This window comes from Gasterosteus aculeatus, chromosome X, assembly GCF_964276395.1.
Source record: "Gasterosteus aculeatus chromosome X, fGasAcu3.hap1.1, whole genome shotgun sequence".
Classification (NCBI taxonomy): Eukaryota; Metazoa; Chordata; class Actinopteri; order Perciformes; family Gasterosteidae; genus Gasterosteus; species Gasterosteus aculeatus.
This window is the reverse complement of record NC_135698.1, coordinates 11077694-11101841: the sequence shown is the minus strand read 5'-3', so window position 1 is coordinate 11101841 and position 24148 is coordinate 11077694. Positions and strand designations below refer to the sequence as shown.

The following is a 24148-nucleotide window of genomic DNA, read 5'->3' as shown; positions in this document are numbered from 1 at the left end:
CGGACCGCGTGGAGGCGCTAATGGTTCGTCTTGCCTTTGATTCACTTCCTCGTGGCTTGAACACGCTGAATTAATAGTTTGTTGTGAAGAAGGTTGTACACACGTTGTCGGCGTTGTACAGAAAGACACCTATCGGGTAAGGTGGTTTTTTTTGTTGCTTTCAGCGACAGCATCTAACAAAATTAGCGAGTGCAGGATTAAACGGGAATATTATTTAGATTGGCTTGTCACGAAATAGTAACACTCCCCTTCAAATATGGCAAACATGCGTTAGTTGGTTAATCATAACGTTGGCTTAAATAAGCAAACCAAATAAGGCGTGTGTGCATCTTAACGCCACGTGACTCTACGCTAAGTCAAGCTAACGTTCAGCCCTGCAACTTATTCCCTGCGTTGATGCTTAAGTTTAGACTAAGTTGACCGTATATGAGGGAAATATCTGACACTGTTCTTTGAACAAGAACATTTCCTCCATTGAACACTATTGCACTGGCCATTGCATTATCTGTATCTACATTATGTCTTCTAGATTATATTAATACAGTTGTAGTTTTTCTAATAATATATATTTGCATCTGATCCCAGTTTGTGCCTCTCGTTTAGTTTTGGAGCTTAACAGTACCACGTCCAAAAATATTGATCTCCATGTCTTCCAGCTCCAGTGTGAAGTCCCTCACCAGGTGATGCTGCGTGTGTTGCACAGTCCTCTGCGGAGGACCCTCGTCTCTACTCGATGGAGGTGTCCACGCTCGCTCTACTGCACCACACGGGACTCTCTTCGGGCCGAGGGCTCCGCGGAGACCCGCCTCAACCCTCTTCAAATTCAGATGCTGTCGAGGAACCTCCACGACCAGATATTTCGAGGGCTGCAACCAGAGTACATCGAGGATGACGTGCAGCGCGGCATTCTGCACCTGCAGAAACATCAGCTGTGGGGGAAGGAGATTTCCCTTTTGCCCGAAGTGGAGCTGAAGCTGCCCCAAATGCACGGAAAAGATATTGACGAGCACTTTCGCATCCTGGCCCAGAAGCAGAGTCTTCCCTACCTGGAGGCTGCCACCAAGCTGCAGCTGGCCGATCTCCCTCCCATGCCGCGCGAATGGCGCTGGGAGGTGGGATGGACGCGCTACGGGCCCGACGGGCAGAGTCAGAAGGTGGATTTCCCCGAGGAGGAGGCCCTGGTGTTTGACGTGGAGGTGTGCGTAACGGAGGGACGGTGTCCCACGTTGGCCGTCGCCGTGTCTCCCACTAACTGGTGAGAAATGAGCAAGGAATATAAAGAGAGTTAAACGGGCGGGATTTATTAGCCTCACTGCGTGTGTAATAGATGGATATGGGTGTATATAAGACCAAGAGTTGCGTCTTTTTTTTCTTCCATTCCAGGTACTCCTGGTGCAGCAAGCGCCTAATAGAAGAGAGGTACTCCTGGTCCAACCAGCTGACCCTGGCTGACCTCATCCCCTTAGAGACGCCTATCAACTCTGCCCGCCCGCCCGGGGGTCAGTGGAAGGAGAGGCTCATAGTCGGCCATAATGTCAGTTTTGACCGATCCTTCATTAAGGAGCAATACTTACTGAAGGTCAGTTTTCAGGGGCTGGTGGAATTTGTCCTGTTTTCTAAATGTTATGATCCTTGTTGCATAAATCTCATGGAGCAATATACCTGCCTGTGTTCATGGATGTACAGTTCAGAGAAAAAGGGTTTTCTTCTCTAAAGGGTTCTAAGGTACGCTTCATGGACACAATGAGCCTCCACATGGCCATCTCTGGTCTGACCGGGTTCCAGCGCACACTGTGGATGGCCAACAAGATGGGCAAAAGGAGGGGTCTTCAGGAGGTCAAGAACCACATTAAGAAAGCTGGACAGAAAAGGGAGGGTCCAATGGTTGGTTTCCACCACATTTCAGCTAGAACATGCACTATTTCATTCTTTTTTTGAAAGTGTTTTTTGATGATGTTTATGTGTGCAGGTCGGCTCCTGGGACTGGGTTAATATTAGCAGCATTAATAACCTGGTTGATGTACATGCTCTGTACGTGGGAGGGCCGCCACTCAAGAAAGAGGCCAGAGAGACGTTCGTGAAGGGCAGCATGACGGATGTCAGGAACAACTTCCAGGTTAGATGCTCATGACAAATGTTGTGTCAAATTGTCTCTTCTAATAGGCCAAATGTATCCTAAATCGACTTGCCTTGAAGTACTGACACACACATGTGGCTTTGCTGACCCCTTCAGGAGTTAATGCAGTATTGCGCCATGGATGTCGAAGCCACACATCAAGTCTTCACAGAACAGCTTCCACTCTTCATGGAGAGGTCAGCACATTTTCTATTTCCTTTTGAAACCAATTGATAATTGATTGTCCATCCAATGTGACATTTGTACACCGTGCTGCATAATGACTCCCGTCGCTTTTATCTTCAACGAGGTGCCCTCATCCAGTGACGTTTGCAGGAATGCTGGAGATGGGTGTGAGCTACCTTCCTGTCAATCAAAATTGGAGGCGTTACCTGGAAGATTCCCAGGACATTTACGAAGAGCTCCAGAGGGAGATGAAGAAGTCTCTGATGAGTCTGGCGGACGATGCCTGCCAGCTGCTGCAGGACGACCGGTGAGATCACCTATTTATCACCATGTTTTTGGCTTGAGCTCATTATTTAATTACGGCTTTACGTGTGATGAATGAAAAGGACTATAGATGCGTGCATAATCTGTAGTTCCACAATGTTCTTACAAGATACAAAGACGACCCCTGGCTCTGGGATCTTGAGTGGGATGTTCAGGAGTTTAAACTGAAAAAAGAGGTAGCCAGCAAGAAGAAAGGCTCCAAAAAAACAGGCGAAACCAAAGCTGCTGCTACTCCTCCTCCAGACTGGGATGAAGGTACGTTTTATTTTAAAGATGGATAATTGTGGCTGACATTTTGTTTTAAGATAACAGAGATAAAGGTTTGAGTTGTTGTGATATTAGACCCGGGCCCACCCTCTGAAGAGGAGATGGCAGGTCCTTGCCCGAGCACGCTGGCTTTGGAGAAGCTGAAGGAAACCGTGAGTCGACTCCCTAAGAGAAGGCAACATCTGCCTGGACATCCAGGGTGAGTTGGGTCACTTCCAAGCAAAGCCATACAAATAATCATCAGTCCCTCAACCTCCTTACTGTGGCCTTCTATTCAGGTGGTATCGTAAGCTGTGTGAGAAGATGTCTGAGGAGGACAGCTGGTCACCTGGAGCCAACCTCATCAGTCTACAGATGAGAGTCACCCCCAAGCTGATGGGTCTGACGTGGGACGGTTTCCCCCTGCATTACACAGACAAACACGGCTGGGGCTACCTGGTTCCTGGACGCAGGGACAACCTGGTAGCCGAGGAGGGAAGCTCGGGCCCCGTGTGCCCACACAGGTAGTTGATACACTTGTGCTTGCACCATCAAGGCAATAGGATGTATGTGTGTGTTCATTGAGGAGGCGGCGGGGGGGGTGTTGTCCCATTCCACAGAGCTATTGAGAGTTTTTACAGAGAATATTGTGAGCGGAACAGCAAAGTGCAGCCTGAATATCCTGACTGCAACCCTTCAGATGACCTCATGTGGACAGACGGCACACTGTGGGCAAAGGTGCGTACGCGTAGTCACTGTTTAGAAAAAACGAGGTTTCTCATAACTTCAGATTGTTCCTCATAACCATAAACCATTTAGATGATGTAAAGTATAGACTGGTGCCACGGCTAGTAGCTAGATGCTGCGTGACCTTTCATCTTAACGTTTAACGGTATAAAATAAATGTTGAATCCTCTGATTGTGCCGCATTGAGCAGGACCGAGGGCTCTGGAATGCTGACGTTTATCGCGACATTGTTGTGTGTTTCTTAACCCCACACACATCAAGGTGGAGGAGTTTGGGTCCTGGGAAAGTCTCACGGAGGAAAATGGAGTCAGAATGATGAGAAATGGGGATAGTAAGAAAAGCATGGTGAGTGAAATGATCGTTGTCATTTACTCTGACTTTGTAATATGAACACCTTTTTCTTTATTTTAATTCATATTATAGCCTTGTTAACACAGAACAGCACAAGCCGCTCTGAAATGGAGCCTTTTGTTCCCGAAATTGAACATTAGTGGAAGGGATTTGCATTCTGTATTAACCGCAGTCTCCGGAGCCACATCGTGCCCCAGAGGAGAGCCGCTGCCATTATCACCACGGAAACGGTCCCTACAACGATGTAGATATCCCAGGGTGCTGGTTTTTCAAATTACCTCACAAGGTGAAGTTTCACTGTTCTACCTACAGCGCCCTGATTGCTGACATCAGTGAATTGCCTTCATGGTCTCACTGGACGTGTGTGTGTGTGTGTGTGTGTGTTTCAGGACGGCAATAACAACAACGTTGGCAGTCCCTTTTCCAAAGACTTCCTATCCAAGATGGAGGACGGTACTCTCCGGGCCGGACACGGTGGAACCAACGCCACACGAGCTCTGGAGATCAACAAAATGGTGTCCTTCTGGAGGAACGCCCACAAACGTATTAGGTACCTCCTCCAGTTCCCCGCCGTAGTTGTTCATCTGCTTGTCATGAAGACGGCGCGTACAGGACCTCACCGTGTCTTTGTAGCTCTCAGATGGTGCTGTGGCTGAGGAAAGGAGAGCTTCCTCGCATCGTCAGCAGGTTTGTCGCGTGCGCACCGACGGCTGCACTCATTCGTCAGCCATAAAGTGTGGGGGGGGGGGGTAAGCCAGCGCTTTGTATTTAAATACCTTTTGGTCTCCCGAAGACACAAAGAGTTCGATGAAGAGGGCCGGTGTGGTGCCATATTACCTCAAGTCATCACTGCGGGAACGGTAACGCGGCGAGCCGTGGAGCCCACGTGGCTGACTGCCAGTAATGCACGGGTAAGAAGCCGAGCCGACTAATAGAAACGCCTCAGAGGAACAGTGTCTTTTTTGACGAACTGTTTTCTTTGTGTGTCCGTAAGCGGGACCGGGTCGGCAGTGAGCTGAAGGCCATGGTGCAGGTTCCACCTGGATATCACCTGGTGGGAGCAGATGTAGACTCCCAAGAGTTGTGGATTGCCGCTGTGCTCGGAGAGGCTCACTTTGCTGGAATGCACGGTGAGATTTGTCCCCCGTTCTTTGACACCACGATATTAACGTTGTAGAAGGAAACGCATACTTTAAAGGCAACGGGTCACAGTTTGGGCAAAGAGGCGTGCAAGGTTAACGGTGCCCCCCCCCCCCCCCCCCCCCCCCCCCACCACGGTGCAGGTTGCACGGCGTTCGGCTGGATGACCCTGCAGGGAAAGAAGAGTCAGGGCACCGACCTGCATAGCCGCACCGCCGACACGGTGGGCATCAGCCGAGAGCACGCCAAGGTTTTCAACTACGGACGCATTTACGGCGCGGGTCAACCCTTTGCCGAGAGGCTGCTGATGCAGTTCAACCACCGCCTCGATCAGGCCGAGGCCGCCAGCAAGGCCAAGCAGATGTACGCGTTGACAAAGGGCACACGCAGGTACGCTCGGTAGTTGCGGCTTTGAGTTAAGATTTCATATTTTTTATCAGGTTCCATTTAAGTAGAGTACTGGTGCTACGTGTTTGATCAGATACCGGCTGTCGGAGGAGGGCGAGTGGCTGGTCAATGAACTGGGTATAGAGGTGGAGGCGGAGGACGATGGGAGCGTCACCCTGCAGGAGTTGCGGAGGATCACCCGTCTGGCTTCGCAGAGGTGAGGGGGGCGAGTAACTAAGCGCTTGGACTCGGGCGAGCTCTTTTACCGTCACTAGATGTCCCCCCTGTCGTCACCCCCATAGCTCGCGGCGGAAGAGGTGGGATATGGTCGGCAAACGGCTGTGGGCCGGCGGCACGGAGTCCGACATGTTCAACAAGCTGGAGACCATCGCGCACTCTGCCCAGCCGGCCACTCCGGTCCTGGGCTGCAGGATTAGCAGAGCGCTCGAGCCCGCGGCGGTCAAGGATGAGGTGAGGATGTTAATGGCCTTTTTATTGATTTCTTTTAGAGAAAATGTAACCATCAAAACAAACGCCCCAGCAGGATAAGGTCTAAATTAAGACGATGCCATATTCTGTTTTAGTTTATAACAAGCAGAGTGAACTGGGTGGTCCAGAGCTCTGCGGTGGACTACCTGCACCTCATGCTGGTGGCCATGAAGTGGCTCTTTGAGGAGCACGACGTCGATGGCCGTTTCTGCATCAGCATCCACGACGAGGTGCGGTACCTCGTCCGCAGTGAAGACCGCTACCGAGCGGCGCTGGCGCTTCAAATCACAAACCTGCTTACGAGGTCTGCTATTTTATTTATTACCCCGTTGGAATTTTCAACTTTTTTTTATTATGGACTAGGCAATAAAAGCTTGTGTCCCCTGCAGGAGTGTGTTTGCCCATGCGTTAGGCCTGCAGGACCTTCCCCAGTCAGTAGCTTTCTTCAGTGCAGTGGACATTGACCAGTGTCTGCGGAAGGAGGTCACCATGGACTGTGTGACCCCCTCCAACCCCACGGGTCTGGAAAGGAGATACAACCTACCACCCGGTAAGTCCTGCACGCCGTCATCAGCCGGGAGTTAAACGTGTCTTTTAACGGGTTGTAATATGTATTTTTCCAAATATATGATATGAAGAATGTGCTTTAAAAACAGCAGGGTATGTTACGGATAAAATACTTGCAGGTATCAAAGCAATATTTCTGTAAATTAATCAATTTGTTACCTTACAGAGCTGTAAGTGACATGGCAGAAAAGAGTGAAATGACATACAATGTAGCTTATCATTTAAGGGAATTAATCAAACATATCTGATACCGGTCAGTGGTGGTAACATTCCATGCAAGATGTGACATTAAAAAGAAAAAAAAAACACTTATTAATAAATTGAACTGTAAGAAAACCAAGTTCAACAAACTTTGTGCAAACTTTCCACAGGTGAGGCATTGGACATTTACCAAATCCTCAACGCTACCAAAGGCTCTCTAAACAAAGGGAGATAGGACCCAACTGCCGGGACAAGATCCGGGAGGAAGCCGCAGGTGTGCGATCCAAACCGAGTTGAGCCTCGGCTCACTGCTTTCTCTTCTTCTGACGGGGTTCTTGTGTCTCCTCGGCCTCCTGTGACACGTTGGCCTGAAAATAATCCAAAGAAAAGACTTGACGAATTGATCTGAGCCAGCGGAGTGTGTGTTAAAAAAGGCACAACAGAGGGATTCAAAACCTCCCACGTGGGGAGAGACGGAGGACAAGTCCGCTTCAGTGACTCGTGTGATCAAGTAAAAGAAGCCCGCACTTACCTCCTGACTGGTGTCCTGCTCTTGTAGCGCTGCGTCCAGAGTGGCAGAGTTGATGCGGAAATCCCTCGAGGTGCTCAGCTTCATGTACTGCATCAGGTTTACCTGGACAGGCGTGCACTCGTCAAGCGTTTTGTTCCGTGGTGTGTTGTACGACTCTCTTCATAGCATTCGGTTAAGCACCACAGGCAACGTAGTTCACACAAACCTTTGATTTCTTTGAGAGTGTGATGAGGTATTTTTCATACTGCTCAATACTGAAGATCACGTTCGGGATGGCCTTTGTCTCACGGAGAAGCTTTGCCTAACGCGCAGAAAAAAAAGAGATTTTGAATGAATCTAATGAAATCTAATGAAAATGTAGATTTGTTTGAGGTCCACATGTTACAGTATATCGTTAATCACATTATAGGAGGGAGATCCTTACAGAGGGAGCAGCGTTCACTTCATTTCTTTTCTTTTTCTTCTTGTCATCTGCTCCCCCACCACCGAATTCTCCGTTCTAATAAAGAAAACAGTTTTTTAAAAACTCCGGGCCAACGTAATCGTAAGGGAGATTAGGGTTTGGTGTAACCCTAAAGTACCTGTGCATACGTGATGAAGGAGTAGCACTGTGGGGTGAGGTGGGAGCCCGACAGTTTGACCTGGAAGAAGAAGAAAAGAAAACATGCTTAGCGTGACTAATTGAAGTATTCGAAGAGCCAAGCGAGAGGAAGGAAACCTCCGACTCACCAGCTTCTCAAACCGCGCCGGCAGTGCACCGTGCTGGCTGGCACACGCCTGGATGTACTACAATGACATGTGGGGGCGAGAAAAAAAAAAAATCAATGTCACCCCAGATGACAAACTTTACATTCAGCCGGCGATGACTGAGGGGGAGGCATGCGTACGTATTTGACCAGGGTGGTGAGGGTGGTGTATGTGCGACTCAGTTCCCGCAGCAGGGTGATTGTGCAGGTCCCGGGCAGCAGGGCCGTCTGGACCAGCTCATTTAAAGCAGTCAAAAGGGTCCCGAGCTGCAGCGTCACGGCTTTCTCTGTTGGGTCCTGCTGGCCTGCGGTCTGGGTGGCCTCGCCTACACGTCGGGAACGCAACGCAAGTTTTCATTACCTCGTCCCCCCCCCCCCCCTTTTAACGCTCACCATTAATCCCAATTTAGCAGCCGCGTCAAAAGGTGTCGTACCAGCAGCAGATTTGTCAGAGGACGTCCGGCTTTTCTTTCTGGCAATCAGCCAGTCCACTTCATCCAGCACTCTGTCCACCTGAGACAGGACCAGCAGCTGGGGACGAGGGATTCAAAATGATGAAGCGCGATGGGCACACTGGGCGAAAACGTATTGTGATGTCATCGGAAGCTTCCGCTTGTCGAGCAAACACTCACCACTCCCGCCGTTGCAGTCTTCATGTTGATGATGGCAAAGTGAGACTGTTTTTCCACCTCAACATTCTGGCCACAGACAAAGAAAGGTATAAGAATGACATGCTCATTTTGACCCCCAGCACCAGAAGGTTCCCACACACTATTATTGCAGAATGTAAATAAATTATGTGTGTAATAGCAAAAACAGTGATTTTAGATGCGCCAATTGGCCACATTTTGAATCCCTGCAAAAATGCCAAATCGCTTGTACTCTGTTTTGTGTACCTCATCAATATCTCCAAGTTGGCTGTGGATGTCTTGGCACAATTCCAGCAGCAGGCTTACAGGACTCTTGTAGAGGACATGCAGGTTGAAGAGCAGGGTGAGCAGCCCCTTGGAGAAAGCCGAATCCTCTGTACGAGACAAGCAGACGGATCTCAGCACACCCGGCGCTGCACGTGCACGCAAATAAGTAAACGGTCACTCACCAAAACTGGTCTCCTTGCAGATCTTCACGGTCCAAGTGATCATCTGTACAAACTGTAGATGGAGGTGCGTGTTAGGGGGGCGGAGGGGGGGCAGGTGGTACGGAGGATGCTGTGTGAGGTGCAATTAGGAGTACAGCTACCTGCTGGGAGGAGGGCTTCAGCTGGCGTGAAAGCACACACAAGATGCTGACCAGCAGCTGAGCCTCTTTGCTGTTAAATTCTTCCTCCCCTCGGCTTAACTGTGTGAAGAGCGCCCTCTGTTGGCAGGCAAAGAAAACCCACTTGTGAAATAACGTTTAAAGCCCGGCTTCTGAAATGACCATCTTTTGAAATAAGTAGAGGGGAGAAACCAAATTCGTTCTCTGTGGGTGTACCTGAAACTGTCTGATGTAAAAGAAGTTCATCTCTGTAACGTTGCCTTCGTCCGGCTCGGCGGCGTCCTCAGACATTTCTGTGAGGGGAAGGGGGGGGGGGGGGGGGGGGAGAAACAAAAAACAATGACTTCCTGCGTGCCGTTTGGACGTAGGGCGTTTGCTTTTTGAGAGCGGTGGGTTTCGAACCCATGGAGGAGAGAAGCTGGGCCATCCTGTCCGGGTAGCGCTGCTGACAAGCAGTGAAGATCCTGAGCAGACCTTCCAGACACACCAGGGACAAGCTGGAGCGCTTCTCCTTCTTCCCTGCGTCCTCCACACCGCTGGGGATGTTGGTGTAACGCCACAGCAGCACGCTGGATTGCGCAATGACAGACCTCTCGTTGGACAAAGGCAACAAACGCATAAACAGGGTTTAACCAGGAGCTGTCGTTTTAGGCGGGAGTGAGTTCTACCTCGTTGTGTCACAGAGGAAGCGGAAAGTTCTGTCTGCGTTCTGTCCATCTGGCCCGTCCGTGTGTCCCGTCTCCTCCAGCTGCTGGATCTTCTGTACGGCCACATTCACGGCGTAACGCACAAACTCTCCACTTGAGCGGAGCACCGAGAGGGCCTCCTCTCTGCTCTGAGTACTGTCCCTGAAGAAGAAAACAACGAGAAAACCCACCATCCATTTCATTCTTACAATTATTATTGTGTGTTTTGGTGTTGCCAACTCTACCCCTGATTCAGTGCACATTCAATAAAATGCTATTTGTATATTTCAAGCACTTCAAGTTGGTTTGTTTACTTTTCATTTAGATCAATGCTATACAAGATGTGCTGTGTACATTATGGTTTCACTCAATACAATCTGATCTATAGATTCAGACAGCGCCTGTGTGCGAACATCGTTACCGGAATAGCCCAGTGAGGAGAGTTGATACGAAGCCCAAAGAGAGTAAACTGCGAGGAATCTTGTTTGAGAGCACTCGAGCCTTCCCAGATTTCTCCTTCAGGATCTCGGCCAGTTTGTGGTAGCGGTTGAACAGCTCCATGAGGTCCTCAAAGCGGCTCTTGCTGCGACACACAGAGGTGGAGGCACGCAGACCATCGCGTTAACAGCTGCTACGCAGCGAGGAGCGTAATCGTACCAGGAGAAGGGGGTAGTTACCTGTAGTTGGCTTTGATGAAGTTGTGCTCCATGAGGACCTCGTACACTCCCATCACCAGCACCGCATAGATATTGTTTTTAACCCCAACACTGTTTGCCGTGGAGAACTCGGCCGACTTGTCCTGACACACAGACATTAAATGACTCAAGACGGTGCTTTTAGTGGAACAACATCATCTGGCACGGTGAGGGACAAGAGCGAAAGCTGTGCGTGAGAAACACTGGTAGTAGAGATCAACTAATAGACAATTCAAGAAAGAAAAATGGGCACTTCATTCTTAAGGAGAAGTGATTATTTGCCCCTTGCTTTTAAATCTAAATCATATTTTTGATAGTCTAGTTGAACCTTTTTAAGCCCTTACATCTGCTGTCGATTGCAATGTAAGCTGTGTACTTTTCTCGAATGCATACCAGCTCAAAGTCCTCTAGTTCACACTTGATCATGCGTCTCGTCATGCTCTCTAGGACTGCCTGTATTTCACACTGGTATCCCTCCCCTTCCTCTTCCTCCTCCCCGTCGTCAGCGTTGGTGTTGGCCGATTGGCTGTTCTGCAGCCACAGTAGGCAATGCACAGTGCAGCTCAACAGGTGGGCCTGAAATGGAACAAAAGCGTATTTATATAAAAAGGTACCGACGTGGCACAAACAGGCAGTAAAGTGTAAACAGAGGCAGAGTACCAGCGGCTCCTGCAGGTAGACCTGGTCTCCGATTGCCGTGATGCACGGCTCCAGTTTCACCGGGGGCAGGAGGTCTTGTTCGGGCTCGTAGTACCGCCTCAGCTAGAGAGACAAAGACGTGACATACAGAGAACGCGACAAACGTGGCCGTCGTACCGAACGCGGTTTACGAGCACATACCTGCGAGAGGAGGGTCTGCATGACGGAGCTCCCGAGCTGAGAGTTGCGACGGAGGACGTCGTAGAAACCCTGAAAACGGTTGATGATTCGCCTTCTTAGTAGATTTCTTTACAAGCACGAGCGCGCATGCAATTGGCTCGCGGTGGCGTAAAACAGGTTAAGCGCATCAAACGCAGCACGGGAGACGTCTAACCTCGTAGAGCATGAGGCGAACGTCGGCCTGCTGGCCGAGGCAGCGGCGCAGGCTGCTGAGGATCTCCAGACAGAACGCCTCGTTGGCAGCCGAGTTGTAGCGAGCGTGGACGTCCACTTGGATCTATTCAGGGTTTCAGGCAGACATACTGTCCCTGGATGTCTGTGTTTTGTCCATCGTCCTCAGAGATATTGACACAACTGTACCTGACTAGAGGAGACGGCCTGGCTACACTGGCTCGAGGCCAAGCTGCCCAACACTTTGAAGTTCTTTAGCAGCAACAAGAAGCCGGTCACTGCAGACTTCCTGCCATCCAGTTGGCTTGCAGAGAGTAATATGGAGGAAAGAAGCGGGTAAGAAGGCGATCGAATTTGCTTACGAAAGGAGGACGATTCATTGAATTATACTGATGAGTCTCATCTGACTCAAAGAAGCTTCGCCCACCTGGAAAACATGGCCTTGCGGAGAACTAGAATCAAAGCATCTTTCAAAGACATGCTGACCTTGAGCAAAGGCTGCAAAGTAAACAGAGAAAGATTATCAAACTAAATCAACCACTACAATGTGTGTGTGTGTCAGTTTATTTACCTGGATGGCTTTTAGTAGACCCTGAACAGTGGTCAAAGGCAGGTATGATAGGTGGTCAAATGTCTCGGTCACCTTAGAAGATGACTCCAGGAGGATCATGGGAGCAGAAACCACAATGTCAGAAAAAAGATCTAAATGATGCAGAAACAAAGACGAGAATAAGTCAGAATGTAATCTCTAACCAGACAGACACTGGTGTACACCAGAACACTCCTGTACGCCTATATCTAAAGATGGTCTTACCTAAGTAATTATTGACAGGCGAGGCCGTCTTTGAGACCAATCGATTCAGGACCTGGTCCAGTATCTCGCCTCTGATGGGCTCGTGCACCTGTTGGAGAAGAAACGCACATCCTTCAGCGAGAAAACCATATAATGAGGTAGTCAATCATGAAAAGTTGACCTGGTTTATTCTATAACATCAAATAAACAAATACCTTAAAGCCCTGCAGAAGCACTTGTCCTCCCAGCTTGCATGCCTGCTGATTAGGGGTCCGGGCTATGTTAGCAGACCCTTCAGTGGTCTTGCCAAACGGTCCAGGTTTGGGTCCAAATGCATCCATAAGGAAGAAGCCCAGCTGAACCAGACCTTGGGTCACATGATCCCAACCAAACACACTGCAGAGGCGGAAGTATAGAATTTGTGTGTTGATGCTGAAGTGGTGAATATCACATATTTGTATAGAAAATTGTAAGACGTGCAGTTCTTCTGTTAAAAGGACTGAAGTTGGCTTTTGAAGCGCTGACCTGTTCTTGACTGTGTCAAGTATCATCTGAGCCACACTGCAGTGACCAGGCAGGAGGTCCTGCAGGAACTTTGACCCCTGCTGCAGTTGCTCATCCTTGAAGCTCTTGATGATCGCCCCTTTCAAAAGGTCAAACACCTAAACAAACCAGAGAAAGGACAAATGTACGGAGAAGATCAAATAAAGAAATACTCCAATGAGTATCAGGAAGCATGTATAGGATTCTCACCTGCTCTCCATAACGCTGGACGCGTGCCACTGAGAGCAACAGGGCAACGCTGAAAGGGCATAGATCCCCGTATGATGTCTGCAGACAAAGATGTATGGCATTAAAATAGAGTTATGCATTTTTCAGAAATAACTTAATCTACAGATGAGCCATTACAAACCTTAAAGCTTTTAAGGAATTCTCTGCCGAGTTCATGGTCGAGTCGTATAGCAAAGACTATGTGGAGGATAGCAGTGCCCTCCACATGCCTCAACTGGTCCAGTGGAATGGACTGAACCTCCAGGTCCAGGCTCCTGAGGAAGGAACGGTGAAAAGGAACGATCAGCAGTGAAAAGTGGGCAGTAAGATTCAGAGTGAACGCGGTGTGTTCCACTTGCAGTGTACGAGTCACTCACTCTCCAAGTTTCTGCTCCTCCTCCTGGCAGACATCTTGTTCCTTAAAATAACAGATGATTCCATCCAGGACCTGTTTCTTACAACCCTACGAGACAAAGGTGCAGTGCAGGTCTTTAGATCATTAATGCAAGCAGGAAAGATGATCCCCTATTGTTTCGTTTTACACACACGCACACCAACCTTTGCAGATAAAAGCAGCAGTTGATAAACCAGTGGTGGGATCTCCTGCAGATCCAGCTTGGTGAACATCCGCAGTACTTTCTCCACCACAAACTGCAGCTCCTCTGATGACAAGGGCACATCCCTGAAAATTAGAGAGGGCCAAAACAAAACTACGGTCAACATTGCTATATGCTCTAAAAAATATTGAAAGCATTAAGAAAAAGTTGTATTGCTCTGTGGGAGATGGAATAGAATGTGGTGGTTCGATAGTCAAAAGGTCTTACCTGAACATGGTCGTCAGGTGGATCACACATTGCGGGTCCCATCTGCATGAAAACAAACACGTCAATCTTACAACTACTTGTTAAAGATCCATACGGATCTCAAATATTTCATCCAAGAGAGGTGATTGGACGCAGCGTATAGGCTCAATACCTCTTCAGTTTGAAATACGAGACGTGCTCACCTGCTTGAGCAGAGGCTGTTGATCAGCTGCTTCTTGTATTCTCCGCCACTGAGTTCGCCTAACGGTACCATAAAACAAAAAGCAACCACAACAGACGGAAAAATCATCACATTCCGATACGCATCTTGTAGCTTTCTTTCGGATGCAACATCTAACGATAAAGTTACCGGCGCGTGTATTTTGCACTCACCTTTGCCATAAGACAAGGCTTCACATGCCGAAAGGGCGGTGAGCACAGTAGGAAATAGCTCCAGGGATTTCCCACTGCCCATTTTCCCCGCCTTAATGGCTTCAACATAAAGAGTCGCCAGTTTTGCAAGAGACGTTCCTGGCAGCGTGTGAGTCTGCGTATAACAATTATGAGGGGAAATGGCGATTAGACGGATGACGTGAAAGGGCATGTGTGCAATCCTTAATTGGACTGATCGGGCAGCAAGTACAGGATGTTGTATGTCGTGTATGTTGTATGCTGTAGCAAATGAGCGGTTAGCTCTTGACTGGGTATATAAAATTCTCATTCAAAAGACACTTTTGGAGCCAAGTACAATCACAATTGCAAGAAATGTTTCGCTTTTATACATGCAATTAATCAATAATTATTAACAGATCGTACCTCCAGCATCAGCAGTCCAATGATATCAGCGGCCACCTCAGTCTGAAGATCCCCAGACTCACACAGAGGGATGCAGTGCTGATAAACAAGGAGTCTGCGGTTTGACCCTTCAGGGGAACCTGGCGCGGAGCCTAAAATAGAGCAGAAAATGTAATCATATATATATATATATATATATATATATATAAAATCACAGGATTCTGAAAATACATGTGTACATTAGACTGTTGTGATCTGCAATGCTACTTACCTTTGAATATGCCTTTAATCATGGCACCGACCTTCTTACTCTTCAGTGCGCCGTTGTTAATCACAGTGGTCAGCTAGAAAGCAGAACAAGTTTGTTTTTAGTAATTACAGCATTTGGTGGGTTGATGAAGTAGGTCAGCGTTCGTTACCTGGCCATCTGTGAGCGTGGACAGGTACTTCTCGAGTTCAGTACTGTCCCCGTCTGACAGCGCGAGGATTTTATCCATTTCGGCTGGTTAAAACGTAACGCGAGAGAAGGGACTTGAACTCCCTCGCTGTTACTGAGTTACTCAGTGCGAACCAACGAAACGCACAAATTAAACGCTAGGACGTTAGTTCACGAGTGTTTAGCTCATTTGCACGAATGGGATCGATTGAATTAAGTGAACTGCGTCATCAAAGTTCAAATCGAGAAATAGGCAAAGTCAAGCACCTCAGTAACGTCGGTGACGCTTGCGTAATATCAAAGATGCAGTAATAAAACGAAACTCCCGCCAGCGCAAACTTCCTGATAGGCTTTTTGGTTGCCAGGTTTGGCTCAAAATATGCCCCAACGCCGTGAGCATAATATTCCATTAGACCGTAGCATAACGACAGTGAAACAATATATAATATAATAACTTATACGTATATATAATAAAATAAACAAATGTAAAGCTAGAATCCAAAATGTCGAATGAAATTAGGAATATAAACATTTTGTAAAAAAACGGTATTTTTGCAAACCTGCCAACCTGGTTTACAAGACACGCCCATATCCGCAATGTTCGTGGTGTGGTGACGCTTACCCACTCTATTATATATTTTTATTTTTTGACTCAATAATATAAAACCAGATTTGTAAAGTACAGGAACACATTACTTAATAGCTTGATGGTGCAAAAATCAGGAATCTCAAAAATCTCATTCACAAATTGGTTTTACGACCGAATGTCCTTTGACAATATTTATCAATAGCCGTGCATTAATATGTATATGTTATGAATATATGATTAATTTATACATACATATATATGTAACGGAGTAAATTGTCAGTATTGTAGCTGTTTAATGTAATTTAAGTAGTTATAACCGTGTTGTAATATCAGGCCCTTGCCTTAAATAGCAGAAGATTATCTATCTGATTATCTTAAAATAAGCAAAAAATATGCAAACAAAAGGAGAACTGTTTCATCTATAGAACGCTGCCATGTTTTCACGTTATTCCAGGTGTGTCACGTGTCTTTTGTATATCAAATGTACTGAAACGCCATCTTGATTACGCGGGGTACCCTCACTGCGGGGTACCCTCACTGCGGGGTACTCCAGAACTACCGCTCCACTCGATGTGGATTTAGTCATATACACATATATATGCATACTGTAAACCACACGACACAGCATTTGAATTTTAATTTAAGTACTTTCTATTATTGGAACTTTAACAGGACGGGCTAGTGGCGCAATGGATAACGCGTCTGACTACGGATCAGAAGATTCCAGGTTCGACTCCTGGCTAGCTCGAAGTTTTTCTTGCCAAATATATTATGCTATTGATAAAATATATGAAGTAGAACCTACATGTAATTAATATTTTAGTATAATAAGACGACCATAGACCACTTCTTACACACAGATAGTGCTGGAATGTTGGAATCACATTGCTGGCGCAATTCCAACAAGAAAGAGCCAATCAGGTTGTATTAATGCGTTCAGATCCGTGCGCCTGTCAACAAAGGGGACTCTTGCTAGTAACCAAAATTCCACCCAATGTATTTTTTTGGGAAAATCAGCGCATTTATCGTTGCCAGGCTTCGCCCAAATAACGTCAAATAAGAATTGACCTTTCCAATGCTTCGAAAATAATGTGGTTTCTCTTTATTTTATAATCATTTTAGTATGTTGCTTGAGTATTTCCATTGTATTCTGCAAATCGCCGTTTTTTACTGTACTCTTAGTCACTATGTTAGCCTCATGAAAATTATATTTTTTCATATTTAACTGGATGATTCTTTACTCGATTCTTGCCGTGATATTAGTAATTCTAGTATACTAAAATATACATAACCCCACTGCTGGTCTCAGATGTGACACGTGTTATAGTACTTGGAATACATTTTTCATCGCTTGTGTAACTTATTTGCAATGCTGGATGTCAAGAATGATTCCTACGTAATGATAGCAACACACCGCCATGAGTCCTGGGAAGACCAGCGGAGGGGGATAAAAAGTCGCTACGCTGTTTACGTGCGCTGACGTGACGTCATCGGGGCGGTTTCTGCCCATGCTCACCGAGCGGCAGGGAGATCGGCCCGACTGCAGCCGATTAGATGCCTCGCAGTGATGTAACGTCGCCTGCTCGGTGACTCCGGATGGCTGTCTGTGCCAGGCTCTGCGGAGTGGGTCAGTCGCGGAGATGCCGGAGGCGACAGCGGCATAACCAGCAGGACCAGGGCAGCGATTCGGACATGGAGGAGGAAGAAGAGGAGCAGATCGTTGGGCCGACGCAAGGCGACGGAGGCGCAGCAGGCGCCGCCGCTGCTGCAGGGCCGAGTGTTGCTCGTGAAGATGGCAGCTGTCATGTCAACAGAGCAGGCGCTCTGGATCGCGGCGGCACGGGACCTCCGCGCCCGCAGTCGTTAGCGGATTTACCGCCGGAGCTCCTGGTGGAGATATTCTCCCTGCTGCCCGGAACAGCGCTACCGAGTGTCGCCCTCGTAGGCAAGAAATTCCGACAAATCCTCAACACAGAAACCATCTGGAGAAGGCGGTGCATGGCAGGTAATTATAGCGACGGCTGCACGTACAGATAGTGGAGACGCTCACGCACACCGTTAGAATGCGCGCCCCCCCAAACATGAGGCAATATATCTGTGCACCAGACCGGGGAGATTCCTTTCTGTGAACAGGTTATTCGTGCCGCGGTTACTCCGAAGTGTGTTTGCTTAAAAGCATTTTTATAGATCCGGACGGGAAGCGTAGAATACATTAAGGTTAACCCAGTCACTGCTGTGCACACGGGCCAAGGTCTCTCTCTGTTATGAGGCCTGTGTCAGCCATTCCGTGCAGCTGATAAGATGTTTCCGCGGGTGGGACATGACCTTTTGGGGGCCTCGAACATTAGTTTTGAACGGTTTTGTTCTGACATATGTATGAGACTGCCCTACTTGGGACAAATGTGTCTAATAATCTGTACATAATACAACACAAATACTGTGAAATAATATTTGTAATAATTTTAACAATCAGTTCATGAAAATATGATAACATGTTTTTATCTGGGAAATGCAATTTTGTGTGATGATATACTTTTCTGATATATCGAATGAGAAGTTGTTAATACCAAACAAAGCAGTTCTGCAACATTGTCCACAATAGTAAATTAAGAAATCAATCACACCGACGACAGCTAGCAAAGTCAGCTGATTCAGAGTTACATGAACCACATTAACATAGACCTCAATAGCAGTCAAATAGATCCTACTGCCGGCATAAACATTTACAGTCAACCACTAATGCACGATTAAAAGCTGTAAATATTGCAGCATTAGAACTCCGTCAACAATCTACTGATCTACTGATCAATCTACAATCCGTTTAGTGCATTTGAATTAATAATGATAAAAAGGGACAAAACAACAATAACCTCTCCTAGTGACCGTACTTTCAAAACGTTCTTCTTTGGCTTCTTATAATCACTTATGCTTCAGGCTGGCTGTGGGATCAGGTCACGTCTGTGTCTGATGACTGTATTTCAAGCTCGTCCTGTCCATCTTGCTGGCTGCTGTGCAAATTTCCTGCTCTGCTGCTCTCGCTTTAGACAACGCTATTCAGCATTGAACCCACTCACAATTCCTGAGTCGATTGACCATAATATGTAAACCCCCTCAATCAACATTATGTCATATTTTGCATGAATTTGAAGTAAATTTAATGTTGAACTCATTTCTCTCTTGTTTTTTCTCTCTGCAGAGTTTGATATGAAAGAGGATCTGAGGAGGATGGAAGTTGGAGGAGTATCCAGCCGGGACCTCTATGTTAAACGTAAGTTACACTGCAGCTTGTGAAGGTCTGATGTCACCCACCAATAAAGTATTTGGTGCAGTCGTCCACCATTGGTTCATTCGGGATTTGCACCCTCATGTTTTTTTTGAGTATAGTTGTGTAGATCACCCAAATGACTTTGATTTGCAAAAGACAGGAAACCGTCCCAGCAACTGGAATACTACAATTTTAATTTCATCTGCTCCACTAATCCGTTCCTCATCTGTTGCTGGGCTTAGTCCTAGTCTGCTCCACACTTGCCTGTGTTGTGCCTGTCCAGGTGTCAATCCCCGGGTGAAGTCCGGGCGCTTTAAGAAGCTTCTCCCGGACTACGAGCACATGGACTATAAAGACGTGTACAAACGCTGTGTGTACACGGGCCTCAACGCGGATGGCGGCTGCACGAGGGGTTGTGCGAGAGGGACTCATTGATTTAATTTGCAGGCAAACAGCTGCGGCAGTGTTACGCATTCCCTTTTTGAACGATGTTCTCAATTGTCCTCAGTGCTGTTTGCTTGCATATTAAGTATGAAATGGGAAACCCGATTACTTGGTGTGCTGTGTATTCAGTTTGGACTGGTGGACAGGACGCGTCCGTTTACGCTTTCTTACCTTTGAAAGTGGTGTTTGTGGGTATTAACAACTCTTCTTGTGTTTGTAACCATGCACAGTTTTAGCCCACAGTAAAGCTGTTACAGATACTGATTGTATGGTGTGATATTGTGCTGTTGTGTTGCAGTGCTACACCCGTTCAGACATATCTTGGGCTTATGGCAGCCTGACATAGGGCCTTACGGGGGATTGCTCAATGTTGTGGTAAGAAGTGTTTCTCCATCAAGGCATTTGCAAAACGATGAAGATGATGACAATAGTGTGCAGTTTGCCGACTGCCCACTGTTTTTAATTCAGCTGATAATCCGGAAGTTAGCATATTTTTAGAATCATTTCAATGGTTCGTGAATTATTCAAAGTATTTTTCATTCAGGTGGATGGGCTGTTCATCATCGGCTGGATGTATTTGCCACCTCACGACCCCCGTGTGGAGGATCCCATGAGAAGACGGCCGCTCTTTCGTATCCACATGTTGGAGAGCAATGAGGCCACCGTGGAGTGTATGTACGGACACAAGGGGCCACACAAAGGAGACATCCAGGTGAGAGCCTGCACAGCCCAAATAAAGCACCTGCTCTGGATCATCTGGATATTTCTGACACATTTTAGAAGAACATTCCACTTGATTGTAAGATTAGAAATTAATAAAGTATGTTACGTTTTAATATGTGTGCCGTGATTCTGTTATTGTAAGACTGGCAAGAAGGATGAGTTTTCAACAAAGTGCAACCAGACTGATCATCACCGCATGCCAGGAGGCAGACAGGAGGTGAGGCAGTGGTTGATACCGGAACTATTCCCTTGTCTTGTGTATCTTTTTAAAAGCCCATGTGCTTTGATGATGTTGGAAAGGCTGTGAGCAGCATTCTACTGATTTCTCTAACTTGTGTGTGTGTAGGAGTTCAGGACGTGGTTGGAGGAAGAATGGGGCCGGACACTTGAAGAAATCTTCCACGAGCACATGCAGGAGCTCATTCTGATGAAGTTTATTTACACTAGTCAATATGAGTACGAGTCTTTTTCTTACATCACACTTTCTCTAACGCTGACTTAAAGATTGTGTGCCTACGAATCTGTTACTGTTAAAAAAGTATTGCATGAATGGCTTGATATATTTGTGGATAGCTCTGATTTTCACTTGTGAGTGAATGTAAAACTGGGCTATGAAGCTCCGATGCCCTTTGCGGAGGCCACCATCTCCATATTTATGTAGTTTATAATGTAAATCGTTTGTTGCATATATTGCAGATATTTGGTGAAATAAAAATACTCAACAATGGCAAAAGTCAATTTTGACCATTATTGTTTGCTTTGATTTGACAGTAACTGCTTGACATACCGGAGGATCTACCTGCCACCTTTGATGCCCTCTGACCTTTTCCATCCGGGCCTCTTCAAAGGCACCTACGGCAGTCATGGCTTGGAGATCGTCATGCTCAGTTTCCACGGGATCTATCTGAGAGCCACCAAGCTCACTGTAAGCTGATGAACAATCCACATCAGAGGCTGTGCTTCTGTTAAAAAAATAAGCTGTACCTGTTTTCAATTCATTTCCAAACAGTAAATGAATAGTGCATGTTGATTTTCTTGCAGGGAGACCCCAATGTTCCTGCAGGGCAACTCACTTTAGATGTTGACCTGAGCCGGCCTGTCGTCCTGCCAGACTTGGAGCACCAGCGCAACATAGAGGAACTGTCCCGCCTGGTACTGGGGGTCCACGCAGAGGTCCAGAGAGAAGAGCAGGAACAGGCCAAGGACGCTCCTGCCGCAGGCCGAGGGGCAGCAGAGGGGGCCTGCGGTAACGCCAGTGCAGCCGATTGGGTGGAGGAGGGCCGTGTTGCCTGTTCAGACAGTTGCCAGCCCGGCCCCAGCACCAGCACCAGTCCTCCCGAAGCCCAGCCCTTTGTCCTGCCCCTGGGAGTTATGGCACGCAATGAGGTCTACCCGCGCACCTGTAGAAAATGGTAAGAACTCGCCTGTAAGGAAAAAGCATGAAGTATACATTTTGCAGAGTGTAGGGGGGATTGGATTGGTTGGAGCTGGCTTTGCTCCAGTAACAGTGGTGTTAGACACAGTGCGCTGATTGTTCCTGAGCTGTAAGCTTATACGCTGTTTAAAGTCCAAAAGGCTGAAAGCAGCCGCTAATCAACGCTTGTCAGTAAAGTTGATGTTTTATGGATAAGGATGGTTAATTAACAAAATCCCAAAATTATCATGGGGATTTTGGCTTCCCTAATTAATTGCAATCTGCAGGAGGAGCGGAACTGCAGATTGCAGTTTTTTTTTAATGTATTTGCATGCTGTGGTGGCACCCTCAAAGAAAAGACACAAATTTTGAATATGACTGTGGATAATTGTAAAACAACATTGCTTTTATCACATATTCACAATTTATTCATCTGCATAAATCCACAAAAAGGTCTGTGCTGAAGACTTAACAACCCATTGCTAGCATGGTTTACAAGATATTCCAAATAAGTAATAACAGAATAAACCGAAAGAAACTGAGCAACTAACTCCCTGGTTAAGTTACACTCCTACCCATTGAAACTGATATCAAAAGAGTATTGATTGGGTGATTTATGAATTGATGTGCCTCCATTTCAGCTTCTATGGTACAGGCCTGATCGCTGGTCACGGCTTTACGAGTCCCGAGCGCACCCCGGGGCTCTTTGTGCTGTTCGACGAGGACCATTTTGGCTTCATCTGGCTGGAGTTGAAGTCGTTCAGTTTGTACAGCCGGCTGACGGACCAACTAGCTCACGCTCATGCCCCAAATATGGAGAGATTTGAGGCCATGCTGTTCAACATGCAGTCCTGGACATCCTGATGCACCACGTTCTAAGCTTCACCCCACAACACAATGCATAAAAGCAACCATTTTACACAAATCATCTCCTGCCGCCCTTTGAGTCGTGACCTATGACTCACCGCGATAGCTCATGGCCGCAATTGTCCCCGTGTTATTGGTATGTTTCTCAAACATTTGGTTTTATTGTTTGGTTGTATCACCCTGATCTAGCGCTCTTATGCTCCTGTTCCCATGCAAGCACTTGAAAAGGCCTCCCCAAGTCACCGTTTATCAGCCCACCTCAGAATGACCTTTTTTCCTCTACTGCAGCATGAAAACGGGTCACAGTAATCCTTTTTTAAATGTATTTATTTATTTCCCCTAAGGCGAAAAGGAATGATGTTTCTTATTTCTTATATTATGAATCAAACTGTACGTGCCTCCGATTCTAAAACCATGTCTGTAACTTGATAGCGCTTGAAGACGATAAAAGTGTCCAATGTATTCTACTATAAAGCATTACTCGGAGTTAAGTGCCCAACATGTTGAAATGCATGCTGCATTTGGTCTTATCTCATCACACCCTTATCTGAATCTTTTTCTTTTGTGTATTTTGCTTTAAAAAAACTTCTTCTCGGATGTTTTTCTCTTCATCACAAATCAGTGAAAAGTTAATTATTTATGTGAAGTTCAAAATCTTTTTGGTAATTTGTCCAGTAAAATACGGAGTGAGTTTCACAATGGGGTAATTTTGTCCCCTTTGACAAGTGAGGGTGTGCTGTCTTATCAAAACACAGTAGATACAACAATCAGCCAGTTTTGGCCCTTTTGAACTTCATAGATTGTGATAGGACCTGGCTCATTGTACTACATCACACACACACCTTTCATGTCATCCCGCCTGACATAACATTATGTAAGTGGGAATGATGTGTAGTACTGCAATAGAGTGACATGACCTTTACATAAGCTGGTCTGATATTATACAGTTTATGTGCTTGTATAATTATCTGAAACTTTTCTTGAAATGTGTTTGTTGTGTTTAAATGGCTGACCTATCATTTGCCCGGCTTTCCAACTGCAAAGTTGTTCCCTCCAGTTTTCCAAATAATTTCCAACTTGAGACCAGGCTATTTGAACATTATACAAAATAACAGCTCAAAGTACTAAGTAAGTGTCTATTTGTCTCCTTACAGCCGATGATGATGGGGTTGCTCAGTAGCTTCCTTACTCCAAGTGCACTTTCCTGGGCAGTATAGTGAATCATTCAGCCAGCACTTTTATATCGGACTGCTGCTTTACTAACATTTGCAAAATAAAAGTGTCTGCTTATCAATTTTTCTTTTTTTTATTATTTCCTCTTAATTTATTTGACATTCGCATATATATCCTAAGCCCTCTGTAGCTTGCTATTGGAGTGATTTGCCTTCAGAAAAAAAAAGAAATGTTACTTTCTATTTACAATGCCACACGCTTGTGGGGAAGTTTGACCTATTTAACAGCTCACGTCACACTTCAGGGAGCTTTTCAGCTTGAGCGCTCTTCTCAGTAATAAAAAATACAAAACTGA

At 46.5% G+C, this 24148-nt stretch overlaps 3 protein-coding genes and 1 non-coding gene across 7 annotated transcripts; 3 read left to right on the top strand and 1 right to left on the bottom strand.

Annotated features, from left to right (window-relative positions):
• The first annotated feature begins 16 nt into the window (after positions 1-16).
• On the top strand, positions 17-8027 carry polg (polymerase (DNA directed), gamma). The gene is made up of 23 exons (XM_040162012.2): positions 17-136; positions 657-1255; positions 1384-1579; positions 1717-1884; positions 1970-2116; positions 2234-2313; positions 2427-2609; positions 2736-2881; positions 2969-3092; positions 3172-3396; positions 3493-3610; positions 3881-3964; positions 4143-4256; positions 4360-4520; positions 4604-4657; positions 4764-4881; positions 4965-5100; positions 5254-5500; positions 5592-5714; positions 5800-5968; positions 6082-6290; positions 6376-6536; positions 6925-8027. Exons 2-23 carry the CDS (start codon positions 684-686, stop codon positions 6987-6989), a joined length of 3600 nt encoding a protein of 1199 aa, XP_040017946.2. The 5' UTR covers positions 17-136; positions 657-683; the 3' UTR covers positions 6990-8027.
• On the bottom strand, positions 5976-17556 carry fanci (FA complementation group I). 3 transcript variants are annotated; one of them, XM_040162001.2, is made up of 37 exons: positions 15302-15675; positions 15154-15226; positions 14904-15034; positions 14481-14634; positions 14291-14348; positions 14109-14150; positions 13843-13966; positions 13662-13747; positions 13427-13559; positions 13267-13344; positions 13039-13175; positions 12729-12909; positions 12535-12622; positions 12292-12422; positions 12148-12218; positions 11910-12024; positions 11704-11826; positions 11511-11579; positions 11331-11432; positions 11064-11246; positions 10653-10774; positions 10397-10558; positions 9958-10137; positions 9692-9858; positions 9506-9582; positions 9272-9388; positions 9132-9183; positions 8929-9056; positions 8665-8730; positions 8467-8563; positions 8174-8358; positions 8016-8072; positions 7868-7927; positions 7711-7785; positions 7492-7587; positions 7287-7388; positions 5976-7122 (listed from the first exon to the last, which is right to left on the bottom strand). In XM_040162001.2, exons 1-37 carry the CDS (start codon positions 15377-15379, stop codon positions 7060-7062), a joined length of 3963 nt encoding a protein of 1320 aa, XP_040017935.2. In that variant the 5' UTR covers positions 15380-15675; the 3' UTR covers positions 5976-7059. The 3 variants fall into 3 exon arrangements, with proteins under 3 accessions (XP_040017935.2, XP_077938866.1, XP_040017933.2); XM_078082740.1 differs by lacking the exon at positions 15302-15675 and adding an exon at positions 17424-17556 and having other exon boundaries at positions 5976-7388; XM_040161999.2 differs by having other exon boundaries at positions 5976-7388.
• Positions 16583-16655, top strand: trnar-acg (transfer RNA arginine (anticodon ACG)). Its single transcript has one exon. It is a non-coding gene; the product is annotated as a tRNA-Arg (tRNA).
• Positions 17424-24148, top strand: LOC120808811 (F-box only protein 31). Of its 2 annotated transcripts, XM_040162004.2 has the most exons (10): positions 17504-17912; positions 19104-19175; positions 19456-19542; positions 19915-19991; positions 20161-20328; positions 20482-20556; positions 20686-20795; positions 21111-21264; positions 21381-21751; positions 22395-24148. In XM_040162004.2, the coding sequence occupies exons 1-10, from the start codon at positions 17504-17506 to the stop codon at positions 22615-22617; spliced, it is 1746 nt and encodes a 581-aa protein (XP_040017938.1). In that variant the 3' UTR covers positions 22618-24148. The 2 variants fall into 2 exon arrangements, with proteins under 2 accessions (XP_040017937.1, XP_040017938.1); XM_040162003.2 differs by lacking the exon at positions 19456-19542 and having other exon boundaries at positions 17424-17912.

Coding starts and splice junctions, on each gene's coding strand:
- LOC120808811 (XM_040162004.2), top strand. CDS start 17,504: ATGGCTGTCTGTGCCAGGCTCTGCGGAGTGGGTCAGTCGCGGAGATGC. Junction 20,557..20,685: donor TGCCAGGAGGCAGACAGGAG/GTGAGGCAGTGG, acceptor GTGTGTGTGTAG/GAGTTCAGGACGTGGTTGGA. Junction 21,752..22,394: donor CCGCGCACCTGTAGAAAATG/GTAAGAACTCGC, acceptor CCTCCATTTCAG/CTTCTATGGTACAGGCCTGA.
- polg (XM_040162012.2), top strand. CDS start 684: ATGCTGCGTGTGTTGCACAGTCCTCTGCGGAGGACCCTCGTCTCTACT. Junction 3,397..3,492: donor GGCCCCGTGTGCCCACACAG/GTAGTTGATACA, acceptor CCCATTCCACAG/AGCTATTGAGAGTTTTTACA. Junction 3,965..4,142: donor GGGATAGTAAGAAAAGCATG/GTGAGTGAAATG, acceptor TATTAACCGCAG/TCTCCGGAGCCACATCGTGC.
- fanci (XM_040161999.2), bottom strand. CDS start 15,379: ATGGATAAAATCCTCGCGCTGTCAGACGGGGACAGTACTGAACTCGAG. Junction 12,623..12,728: donor TGCTTCTGCAGGGCTTTAAG/GTATTTGTTTAT, acceptor CTTCTCCAACAG/GTGCACGAGCCCATCAGAGG. Junction 12,219..12,291: donor GTCTACTAAAAGCCATCCAG/GTAAATAAACTG, acceptor TTTACTTTGCAG/CCTTTGCTCAAGGTCAGCAT.